This window comes from Cannabis sativa, chromosome 6 (genome assembly GCF_029168945.1).
Source record: "Cannabis sativa cultivar Pink pepper isolate KNU-18-1 chromosome 6, ASM2916894v1, whole genome shotgun sequence".
In the NCBI taxonomy this organism is placed as follows: Eukaryota; Viridiplantae; Streptophyta; class Magnoliopsida; order Rosales; family Cannabaceae; genus Cannabis; species Cannabis sativa.
This window is the reverse complement of record NC_083606.1, coordinates 55,876,750-55,889,941: the sequence shown is the minus strand read 5'-3', so window position 1 is coordinate 55,889,941 and position 13,192 is coordinate 55,876,750. Positions and strand designations below refer to the sequence as shown.

At 38.1% G+C, this 13,192-nt stretch overlaps 1 protein-coding gene and 1 non-coding gene across 2 annotated transcripts; one reads left to right on the top strand and one right to left on the bottom strand.

Moving 5' to 3' along the window:
• The first annotated feature begins 10,661 nt into the window (after window positions 1-10,661).
• Window positions 10,662-11,909, top strand: LOC133039304 (uncharacterized). The gene has a single exon (XM_061118165.1). The coding sequence runs from the start codon at window positions 10,662-10,664 to the stop codon at window positions 11,907-11,909; it is 1,248 nt and encodes a 415-aa protein (XP_060974148.1).
• LOC115696061 (small nucleolar RNA R71) lies at window positions 11,175-11,281 on the bottom strand. Its single transcript, XR_004007659.2, has one exon. It is a non-coding gene; the product is annotated as a small nucleolar RNA R71 (small nucleolar RNA).
• Window positions 11,910-13,192: the final 1,283 nt, after the last annotated feature.

Here is a 13,192-nt window from a genome sequence, read left to right as displayed (position 1 = left end):
TTATCTCCAATAGGTGGATTAGGTCTATGCCGATCAGGATAGATGGTAGAGAGTTAAGCGCTGATCTGATAGAGATGAGCTTAGTCGAATTTGATATTATTTTAGGAATGGATTTCCTATCTAAATATTCGGCGAGCATTGACTGTAAGAGGAAGATGGTGGTCTTCCAACCGGAAAGTGAAGAACCGTTCGTATTTGTGGGTTCGGTTCAGGGATCTCGGATCCCGGTGATCTCGGCCATGTCAGCGAGAGAATTATTGCACGGTGGGTGCTTAGGGTTTCTGGCCGTGGTGGTGGACACCACTCGGCCAGACACCATTCGGCCAGAGGACATCAGAGTGGTTCGGGAATTTTTGGACGTTTTTCCCGAAGAACTTCCAGGGTTACCACCTCAGCGGGAGATTGACTTTGTGATTGACTTGGCACCAGGGGTGGATCCGGTTTCTAAAGCCCCGTATAGGATGGCTCCAGCTGAACTTAAGGAATTGAAGATTCAGCTCCAAGGGTTGCTTGACATAGGGTTCATTCGGCCCAGTGTGTCACCTTGGGGAGCCCCGGTTTTGTTCGTGAAGAAGAAGGATGGATCTATGAGAATGTGCATCGACTACAGAGAGTTGAACAAGCTGACGGTGAAGAATAAATATCCATTACCTAGGATCGATGACTTGTTCGATCAGCTTCAGGGGAAGACGGTCTTTTCTAAGATTGATCTCCGTTCGGGTTATCATCAGTTGAGGATCCGAGAGGAGGACATTCCAAAGACGGCTTTCCGCACTAGGTATGGACACTACGAGATCTTGGTTATGTCATTCGGACTAACCAATGCTCCTGCAGCATTCATGGACCTGATGAATAGAGTATTCAAGGATTTCCTCGATACCTGTGTGATTGTGTTTATCGACGACATCCTCGTGTACTCTCAATCAGAAGAGGAGCATGAGTTACATCTTCAGATGGTACTGCAACGACTTCGAGAACATAGACTCTACGCCAAGTTCAAGAAATGTGAGTTCTGGTTGTCTCAGGTGTCCTTCCTAGGGCACATAGTGAGTAAAGATGGGATCAAGGTGGATCCCGGGAAGATCGAATCCGTCAGGGATTGGCCGAGACCGAAGACAAGGATGAGATCGAAGCTTTTTGGGATTAGCTGGGTACTACCGTAGGTTCGTGGAGGGGTTCTCCAAAATTTCAATGCCCCTAACTGAGCTTACAAAGAAGAATCAGCGATTTATCTGGTCAGATAAATGCGAAGCTAGTTTTCAGGAGCTGAAACAGAGATTGATTACTGCTCCGGTACTAGCTTTGCCTTCGGACGAGGAGAAGTTCGTGGTCTACTGTGACGCATCCAAACAGGGTTTGGGGTGCGTATTGATGCAAGCCGATCGGGTTATCGCTTATGCCTCCCGTCAGTTAAAGGATTATGAACAGCGATACCCGACTCATGATTTAGAATTGGCCGCAGTGGTTTTCGCACTGAAGATTTGGCGGCATTACCTTTATGGGGAGAAGTGCGAGATCTATACCAACCATAAAAGTCTCAAGTATTTCTTTACTCAGAAAGATTTGAACATGAGACAAAGGCGTTGGTTGGAATTAGTGAAGGATTATGATTGTGAGATCCTTTACCATCCCGGGAAAGCCAATGTAGTGGCCGATGCCCTGAGCAGAAAGGGTCCCAGGCAGGTAACTAGCATGGTTCAGATCTCACCTCAGCTAGCAGAGTATATGGTTAGATCCAGCATTGAGTTTGTGGTAGGTCAGCTTCACAACTTAACGCTGCAATCTGATCTGTTAGAAAGAATAAAGGTTGCTCAGACAACAGATCCGGAGTTAGTGAAGATCCGAGATGAGGTATTGGCTGGTCAAGCCAAAGACTTTTCAGTGTCAGACAGTGGGATGCTTTTGTATAAAGCCAGGGTTTGTGTCCCGAACAGTGTGGACTTGAGAAACGAGATCTTTGAGGAGGCTCATTCTACTCCATATTCTCTGCATCCCGGCACCACCAAGATGTACCAAGACTTGAAACCGTACTTCTGGTGGAACGGTATGAAGAAGAATTTGGTAGAATTCGTATCGAGATGCCTCACGTGTCAGCAGATCAAGGCTGAACATCAGAGACCAGCAGGGTTGTTGCAGCCTCTAACCCTACCAGAATGGAAATGCGAGGATATTACGATGGATTTTGTGGTCGGGTTACCTAGGACCACGGGTTTGCATGATTCCATCTGGGTAGTGGTGGACCGATTTACGAAATCTGCTCATTTTCTGCCGGTCAGAACAACATTTTCTGTGGATCAGTTGGCAGAACTGTACGTCAGGGAAATAGTGAGACTTCACGGGGTACCGAAATCTATAGTTTCGGACAGGGATCCGAAATTCACCTCCAAATTTTGGCAGAGTTTGCAACGGGCAATGGGTACGAAACTAAAATTCAGTACAGCATTTCATCCTCAGACAGATGGTCAGTCCGAAAGGACAATTCAGATATTGGAGGATATGTTGAGAGCCTGTGTTATGGACTTTGAGGGTTCATGGAGTAAATATCTACCGTTGATAGAGTTCTCTTACAACAACAGTTACCAGAGTACGATAGGGATGGCACCCTACGAACTGTTGTACGGTAGAAAATGCAAATCCCCTATCCACTGGGATGAGACAGGGGAGAGGAAATACCTAGGTCCAGAGTCAGTTCAGCGGACCAATGAGGCAATAGAAAAGATAAAAGCTAGAATGCTTGCCTCACAGAGCAGACAGAAGAGTTACGCAGATCCGAAACGTAGGGAGGTTGAGTTCCGAGTAGGGGACCATGTGTTTTTGCGAGTATCTCCGATGAAGGGGATTAAACGTTTCGGGAAAAGAGGCAAGTTATGCCCTAGATTTACAGGACCTTTCGAGATTCTCGAGAAGATAGGTCAAGTGGCATATCGGTTAGCATTGCCTCCAGCCTTATCAGCAGTGCACAACGTATTCCATGTCTCAATGTTGAGAAAATACGTTTCAGACCCCTCTCATATACTCAGTTATGAGGGCCTTCAGCTTCAGTCAGATATGTCTTATGAGGAACAGCCAGTGCAGATCCTGGATAGAAAGGATAAAGTCCTTCGGAATAAGACCATAGCGTTGGTCAAGGTTCTCTGGAGAAACAGTAAGGTGGAAGAAGCCACCTGGGAGCTAGAATCAGATATGCGAGCTCAATTTCCAGAGTTATTCAGGTTAGATTTCGGGGACGAAATCCTTTTAAGGGGGGGATAGTTGTAAAGCCCGCTTAGTTAATTTGGAAATTAGCAGTTATTTATGTTAATCAGGAAATTATTTATAGATATTTAAATAATTTATTATTGATATTTATGGAATTCAGATATGCATAATTATGTCATCAGCAGTTTTTATATTTCGCATTTCCGGTGTCCGGTATTTTGGAACTCGGCGTTTGGCTCAGTAGAAATCACAACTTAGTATGTTAGTATTTTGGGGACGGGTTTTAGACTTTGGGAATGTCGGGAATGGCCGGGAATTTAGAATGTCCCAAAAATACCCCTTTAGTATGATTTTCTTGATTTTATGGTGGAGGGGCAAAATGGTCTTTTTGCCCCATTTGTGTTTTGTCTTATGTGATTTATTAAATGGAAAAATAAAGGTTTATTTTATTATACATGGCTGAAATTAAATGGGTAATATGATTTAAATTCCTTTTTCTCAAAATTCCATCACTTAGTCAAATTTTAAGGAAATTAGAAAGTTTAAAAAAAATAGAAAATTCTCTCTCTTTTCCTCTTGCATTTCGGCTGAGACTTGGGGTTCAAAGCTTGGATTTTTGGTGGTGATTCTAGCCCTAGTTTGCTACTCTAGAGATCTCTTGTTGTGGTATGTGTTCCCTAGTTTCTTCTCTTTAAATTTCTTGAGAAAAATGTGAAAAAAATGAGATGCATGCATGATTTCTAGTTGAGTTTGCTGCTGTGTTTTTATGGTTAAATTGTGTGATTCAAAGTATGTTATGTGATGTTAATTGAGGGGTTTGAAGTATGCTAGATAGGGTGTTCAAAGCTTTGTTGTTTTTATGTAAAATATGTGATTTTTGGATGAAATGCTATGATATGTTTCTGTGTTATTGCTGGATGTTTCTGTTAGTTTGCAGAGGTATTTTTTATGCTTAGTTAAGTAGAATTAAGCTTGTGGATTGCTTGTTTTTGTGGTTTTGCTCAAGCTTGAGTTTGGAACTCAAAGCTTGAGCTCCAATGGCAAATTTTGTATTTGTGGTTTCTGGGTAGGTTTGTTGCCTTGGATTTGTTCTTTAGGGTATTTAGAACAGGTCTGGAAAGTTTGGGACCAATTGGGGTCGAATTGGTCAAGTTATGAGATTTTATGGTTGCTGCCTGCGAGGAACCGGAATTCCGGTTGAGCATCCGGAATTCCGGATGGGGGTTCAGAATTTCCCAGAACCGGAATTCCGGTTGGGCAACCTATCACGGTTGGGGATTTTTCAGAACCCTAGTTTTCCTCGTTTTTGGGTTTTTAGGGGTATTGCCATGCTTTTTATCGATAGGGAAACTTTTAGTTTCAAGTTTTAGTCCCCGGGAAGTGATTTAGCGTGTCACTTATAGCGTTGTGATTTTTATGGTTTAGGAGCCGATAATCCGCCGTTCAGCTTCAGTTCCAGTCAGGTTGACCGGCACACCTGAAATCGGAATCCAGGTAAGATTAGTATAACAGTATGCATATGTAGATTACATGTTTAGCGTGCATGTAGGAGGCCTGCTAGATTACATTAGATATGTATTTAGGCTTCGAACCACCCAACCCTGTCACGTCGGCATAGCCGGAGTATGACCAAGGCGGAGTATGACCGGTTCGACCGATCAGGCTGACACTTGGTTGGTGGTTCAGTGCTATTGACCTATCCCGTCGGTACAGGCTGGAGTATGACCAGCAGCCGGAGTATGACCGGTTCGACCGATCAGGAGGATACTTGTCAATAGTACCGTCCCCTGAACGTTCAATACTCAGTACCATGTTGGACATGGCAGTAGTGCTCAGTACCATGTTGGACATGGCAGTAGCGGGACTCAGTATCGTGTTGGACACGGCAGTCAGTTTTATGTATGATATTAGTATGCTTTTCTTACTGAGTCAGCCGACTCACAGTTTACGTTCATGTGTAGGTAAAGGCAAGGCTGTAGCTGATGGACCGTGACCGAGCATATGAGATTGTACATGTCGGGGCGGTTAGGCCTGGAGCGTACGATCCTCGGGACAGCAGGGCTGAGATTTTTGTAACTGTCGTTAGACGACTTTCATTTTGATGTAAAAGTTGAACAGTTAAAACGTTTGTAAATATTTTTATAAATCGGGATCCCGAGACTTTTGTAAAATGGTTTATAAGTTAATGAAAAAGCAAAATTTTTAATTAATCACGTAATACGCCTAAGATAGTTAGGGTGTTACAATTAAATTAAGTTGAGGAATTTTAGGAATTGGTTATTAAGATTCTTTGGATATTTTTTAAGTTGATATTTTATAAATATGGAGAACTTAAAATGAAATATCTTCTAAATTAAGTGGTTACCACTTAATTGTTAATATTTAATTAAGTCATTGATTGAAGAATATTTAAGTTGGATATTTTAGATTTCTCTAAACAGCTTAAATAAGATATTTTTCAAATTTATTCCATTTTGAAATTTAATTAAAGTTTTTTTTAACTTTAATTTGTAACGTTTCATTATTGAGATATGGAATATAAATGATTAAATAAAATACATATTTTAAATAATGAGCTTTAATCAAGAGAAATTCAATCTCCATTGTTGGTTTTACATAGCTATTATTTTAGTGACTAATCCTCCATAATGGAGGAACGTTCATTAGCAAGTTAGCACCGTTTAATCTCGAAAGATAAGTATTCTTGTAAGTTTTTTATATTAGTTTTGACCACCCTAATGGTGGCGACTGTATAAGACTTACAAGAGTATGAAACAATGGTGGAACCTCATAAGATAGAATTGCCTTGACTCTCGCCTAAACGGGACAACGCTGAATTCCAATCTTGATCGAATAAAAGGTTGCCAGAATGTTTATCATTTTAGATGAATTGACAACTCTATTCAATGGATGATGCTTTGATTCTCGCCTAAACGGGACACTGTATCAGTTTGTTTGAAACCTTGGAAAATAAACTATGTTAAATTTAGTATTTTTATAACATATGTGATTATTTGTTATTTTCTAAACTTGTGTATGAATTTATAGAACCAAAACCTTACTTCTATTTATTGATATGTTGTAGTGCCAATATGAATAACCCTCACCTCGATCCACTCCTAGTTAGTATCTTTGCAAAAGAACTCAATACTGTGAAAATGCATCGTGGTAGTTTCATTAACTCGCACCTATTGTTGATGAATCTGAAATTCCAAAAGGCAAATCTACTTGGAATTGAATTGTCAAAGGATCAATGGGTACGACTCATTCTTAATAGTCTTCCTCCGGAGTATAATGGTTTTGTTCTATCTTACTTGATGAACAATCCTCACTCCTCCGACATGGACAAACTCAAGACTGAGTTGAGAGCCCATGAGCATAATTTGATTGCAATGGGACCTCCTGGTATTGAAAACTTTAATCAGAGGAAGACGATTAAGCATGAGGGCTCTAACAAAGCTGCTTCTTCAAATACAATTATCAGACATCATGTTCTATGTGCGAATTGTAATGGAAAGGGACATAAGAAGAACAATGTCCCAGGCTTCTAGCCAATTCAAACGAAGGTGATGCTTTTGTCTTTGAATCATGTGTTTTAGAGAATGACAAATCCACCTGGATTGTTGATTCTGGATCTACTAACCATGTATGTTCTTCATTGCAGCTGCTTGAAACTTTGGAGAATCTTCACCCAGATGAGTTAAAGCTAAAAGGTTGAAATGGCGAGTTAGTATCAGTTAAAGCTAGAGGAACAACCCGTATCAAGTTTCATACAAAAAGACTTTTACTTTTACAAAATGTTTTATATATTCCAAACTTTAGTAGAAACTTGATTAGTGTTTCATGTTTACAAATACAATTTAATATATTGAATTTTTCGAGTTCAAATTGTTCAATTTCTCGTAATGGATTTCATATATGTGTTGCTAACATGGAACAAGGGCTTTATGTTCTAAGACCTGATACGCAAATCTCACTAAATACTGAACTTTTCAATGTAGCTAAACCTAGAAGCCTTAAGAGAAAAGAGATTGATAATGATGATCAAACTTATCTATGGCATTTACGTTTATGTCATATAGGTTTTGATAGACTCAATAGGCTAATCAAGGACATGTTGGGTTTTATGCCCTAAATAAAACTCATTTCAATATAATCAGATTTACTTATTAATATAGATCATAAATAACATTTAATGTTGCATGGTTCACATGATTTATTTCATGATTATATGTACATAATGTATGAATTCATCTAAAACCCTTTTCACATACTTCATCTTGTTTATTGTGTTGTGAATACATTGGAAAGTAAACATGACTATGTGAATAAGGTTTCCTAGATTTATCAGACACAGGGTTTTACTGATATGATAATCTACAACAGAGTTTACTTGCGTTTGGAGAAATGCTATGTTCTTTCCAGGGCATTCGTTAAAGTAAAGCTCAGGTTAGATGCATGGAGTATGCATCGGACGGGACCGATATTGAACTTTGACTTAGATTTATTAAACTTACCGTAATATCTATTCAAGTCAATATCGCCTAGTTGATCCTAGATCAAATGATCTTAATCCTGTTATGATTAGGCTCAATCTCAAGAGGCTATTCGTGTTCTTTGATTTGTTAGTTAAGCCTACTTTTGGGTCAGGGTGATACGTACATTTTGGGAACACGGTAGTGCAATTGAGTGGGAGCGCTAACATAAATATGGAATCTATAGCTTCTATCTGGCGAATAGAAAGGATGATTTCCTTCAAGCTTAACCAAACGAAAATAAATGGTGGAGATCTCATTTCACTTAGCTGAAATATCATTTATACAGGGTTAAGTGTTTTAAGGATAAAATACATTGGAGGGTGTTACGGTAATATAATCCCTTTACAATGTAAATCATCTATATAGAGGATCATTGATAAAATTAGGATTATAACAATGGATAACTAATGATGTGTCTATATGGTGGAACATATATAGCATTCTATATGCTGAGAGTGCAACTCTAAGTTCTATGCGTGCATTCAACGAAGAATTAATAAGTCAGTGAATTTAGGTTATAAATTCTTGATCTGCTTATTGGAAGCTCGGTTATATAGACCCATGGTCCCCCCCAATAGTTGAGATAATATTGCTTGTAAGACTCATATAATTGGTTTTGATTAATCAATTATAATTCTCAAATTAGACTATGTCTATTTGTGATTTTTTCACTAAGTAAGGGCGAAATTATAAAGAAAGAGTTTTAGGGGCATATTTGTTAATTATGATACTTTGTATGGTTCAATTAATAAATATGATAAATGACAATTGATTAAAGCACAAATTTGTACATTTTAAATCCTTAATTATGCATAGAAATTAATATAAATTAAATATTTCATAATTTTTATGGTAAATTTATTTTTATTAGAAATATTTAATTTACTTTAATTTTATGTCATTTTTTTAGATTTGAGTTGTAAATGAAATGTTGGCATTCTTGAAGTTAAAAGCCCAACTAAAGAAGTGGTATTCTTGCAGATAGAAAGATTTCAAATTATTTTGGCCCAAATTCAAGCTCAAAGGCTTGATTCAATGTAGGCATGAGCCATTATGCTACTAAAAATCAAGTTATTTAATATATATATACTTGGACCAAAGATTGTTGACTCACCACGTCAAGACTCCACCTCTCTCCAACATTGGTTCTATTTCGGGCTAAAAATTAAGACCAAGCCCAACAGATATATATATATATATATATATATGCAAGAAGTGGTCCAAATTAAATCATGGCCGAACCCACTCGTCAGCGACGTCAGCTCTCTCTCCCAACAAGACTGGCGCACGGTTCCCACTACAGCAGTCCAACTCTTCCATTGCGCCACCTGTCCGCATTATTCTATTTTGTCCCCCACTTTTCTCAGCTTTTTGTGCCATTTATTCCACTAAATAGTACACGAAAAATACCATTTTGGAGAGCCTACTTTCACTATAAATTGCACCATTTTGCATTGTAAAAGCATCAGATTTTACCTAGAGTTATTATACCAAAATTTTATCTTTTTCTTTTCTTCTTCTTTATTTTACTTTATTAATTTTGGTGTAAAGACAATGCCTTTTCTAGGCTAATTTCTTTGGCAAGACTCAAGTGTAAGTTCATGTAATTTTTATTTTTCTAATATATTGATTCTCTTTGTTCTTCATTTCCATATTTATTATATTAAATTTCTCTTCTTCTAAATTTCACTTTAAATTTAATAGTACCTTTTATATAAGTTCAGTCATGCTTTTCTTATGTAAGTTAGGCTATTAATTATTAGGGTGTTTATTATATTATATGATTTTTACTGCATTCTGCCAATGGTATTTTGTCGATTTAAATTATATAATATGATAGTATTTTTAGAAGTAGTTTTAATTTAATTAGAGAACATATTTTTCTAGTGAGCTTAATCATACACATTTTCCAACTATAATTAATGGTGTAGAATTATAGTTGAGGTTAAAGAATCAATTTTATTAGGAAAATATAATTGCATGTACAAAGCTTGTGTCTTCCATAATCATTTTCTGATCACTTCTCATTTTAATTACTTGTTTAATTTTTAAAAATCATTTCTCAATATTCTCATCACATTCAAGGTTCATATTTTATTCTTGTAAATTTACTAATTGTCCTTTTGAGTGTATTTTTCCTCCCTGTGGATACGACATATAGCCCGTTTACTACCGCGACCGCAGTGTAACTAATTGGGCGACATCAATTTTTGGCGCCGTTGCCGGGAAGGTTTCTGCGCTACAACAGGTTAGTATAGTAGTTTTATTTATTTTTTTTTTGTCTCTCTTTATTTGTTTACATCAAAAAAAAAAAAAAAAACTTTTTAGTTAATATAATATAATTTAGTTTTTTTTTAAGTTATATATAGATTCAAAAAAAATCATTATATATTATTATTATTATTCTTTACTCTTTTAGTAAAAAAAAAAAAAAAAGCAAGTCCTTTTTTGTTTAGTTTATTTGTTAGTTGTATTTATTATTTTGCTACTATATTATGGTGTTAGTTTTTTTTTTTTTAACATTATTTTATTTTGTGTACTTTTTTTTTTAAGATTAGCCATTTTTTTTATTTATTTTAGGTTAGTTGTAGACTTTTATCCTTTAGGCTAAAAAAAACAAAAAAAAAATTGTGCATAAAATATTTTCATAAACTTTTTAGTGTAAACCCAATTGTGTAATGGTAAAAGTGGTACAAACTGAGATCATTCTGTCTAAGAAAGATTGGCTTTAAAGGTTTGTGATAGAGTACCCTCTACACTTTCTAGCAACCCCGGGGAGTTCTAGTAAAAGTGTGGGACGAAGCGGTACCTTGGCAACCTTCCCAATCGGCCTGAGAATATCTTGTGTGAATACCCTTGCATTATTACATAGTTGTAATTTACATTATTTAACAAGTGAAAATACACACAAAAAAAAAAAAGTGAATGTCACGAAATAGAGACAAATTAGGGAGATTTGTAAAACAACAACTTGAAATTTTAGAAAACTCTCCTAAATCGTCTTCTTCCACTCGTTCTCATTCACCACCATCACCCATACTTCCTGCACTTCCAATGATGGCTCAACAACAGGAAATCCAACCAAGAACGCTACAGGATTATCTACATCCTACGCGTACGGCCACACCTTCATGCATAATGTATCCCATGAATATGCCCAACTTCGATTTCAAACCTGGCATGATTCAACTTTTACCAACCTTTCATGGTATGGAAAATGAGAGTCCATATGTGCATATTCAGGCCTTCGAAGAGGTGGTGGCCACATTCAACAACCAAGCTGACATCATTAACTTGGTGAGATTGAAGTTCTTTCCTTTCTCACTCAAGGATAAAGCCAAAAGCTGGTTGTATTCCTTAAGGCCAAGGTCTATTGGGACTTGGGACGAAATGACAAAAGCATTTTTCTCTAAATTTTTCCCACCCCATAAGACTAGCAGCCTTAAGAGGCAAATCTCTACCTTCACCCAAAAGGACCATGAAACGTTTCATCAGGTCTGGGAGAGGTTTAAAGATTTGATGGGCCAGTGCCCACATCATGGATACGAAAGTTGGCGTCTTGTCAGCTATTTCTACGACAGTCTCACAGCCGACAAAAGACAATTCGTACAAATGATGTGCAATGGCGACTTCCTACAGAAAGATCCCGAAGAAGCTTTGGAATATCTTGAAGAAATTTCTGAAAAATCATACACATGGAGTGTGTCAAGTCCTACAGACAAGCCACGAACAGCCGGAGTCTACCAATTAAAGGAGGAGGACAGTGTGAAAGATCAACTTGAAGCTTTGAAAAAACAATTTGAGGCTTTCAAAACTCAAGAAGGTAAAGCACTCCAGATGGCTGCAAAAGTGGAAAAGCAAGAACCATGCTTCATTTGTGGAGGGACTGATCATCAACCACAAGAGTGCCCTAGTCTTAGTATGTTAAGGGGAGGAGATGAGGAACAGTGTAATGCCTTAGGGGATTACAAGAAGCCTTATAATGCCTACTCCAACACATACAATCCTGGTTGGCGTAACCATCCCAATTTCAGTTGGAAGGATACAAGTCAAAATCAAGCATCTGGGAGCCAATGGAGGCCTGATCAACAAAAGAATTCTCTTGAGAGTTCCATGAAAATTCTCGCAGAATCCCAACTAGAGTTCAGGACTTATTTCACTCAGGTGATATAGGAATTGAAGGACATAAAGATTCAAATAACAAAGTTAAATGATTCTTCAGTCATTCAAGAGCGTGGTAAGCTTCCCGCTCAGCCTCTAATCACTCCCAAAGGGCAACATATGGCACAAACCTCCACTCCTTCAGAGTCTAATCTCAAAGGGGTTAATGCTATTACTACCCGAAGTGGTCAAAGTACGGTATCACCATTACCTAAGACCACTAGTGTACCAATGCCCGCTCCAGATGCTGATGTGCCACAGAACCTTCCAGTAAAGGTGCCCTTTCCGCAGGCTTTGAAATCCACTGGGAAGGTACTGGAAAGTCATAGTGAAATCCTTGACTTTTTGACACAAGTTAAGGTTAACTTTCCATTACTTCATGTAATCAAGCAAGTACCGGCTTATGCCAAAGTTATCAAGGATCTATGCACTATCAAAAGGAAGCACCATGTCAAGAAAACTGCATTCTTGGCAGAACAAGCTAGTGCGGTGATCGACTGCAAGACACCGCTTAAATACAAAGATCCTGGTTGTCCCACCATTTCATGTCAAATAGGGGAACAGGAATTTGGCCAAGCCCTCCTGGACTTAGGTGCAAGTGTAAATCTCATGCCTTATGCCATATACTTGCAACTAGGCCTAGGAGAACTTAAGCCCACATCTATGGTGCTACAATTAGCCGATCGATCAGTTAAGAAACCTCGGGGAATAGTTGAAGATGTCTTGATTCAAATTGATAAATTCTATTACCCTGTGGATTTTCTCATCTTGGACACTCAATCTGAAGTCAACTTAGAGTCCAAAATTCCCATCATTCTCGGACGACCATTCCTCGCAACAGCAAATGCACTCATCAATTGTAGGAATGGTCTCATGAAAATCTCTTTTGGAAACATGACTCTAGAGGTGAATGTTTTCAACATTGGTAAACAACCACCTGATAACGATGAGTGTTTCCAATCATTTCTGATCGATACACTTATTTCAGAAGAGGTAGAAGCACAATACACTTCCACTCATCTCAATGACCTCTTTAAAATTTCTGAGATTTCTGAGTCGGGTAATACTGAAATCAACCCTGAAGTCATCAATCAATTACCGACCAAAAGAACCGTGTTTTGGAATCCAATCTTCGAGGGACTTCCTCAAGATAGGGAAACACCAAAACCACCCACTGTACAAGCTCCTAAACCAAACTTGGCTCAACTTCCTAAGGAACTTAAGCATGTCTTCTTGGGAGCAAACAACACTTTCCCTGTCATCATATCCTCCACCCTTAATGCAAGTCAAGAGCA

Excerpts from the sequence above, each read along its gene's own strand:
- LOC133039304 (XM_061118165.1), top strand. The coding sequence starts at position 10,662 with ATGTCACGAAATAGAGACAAATTAGGGAGATTTGTAAAACAACAACTT.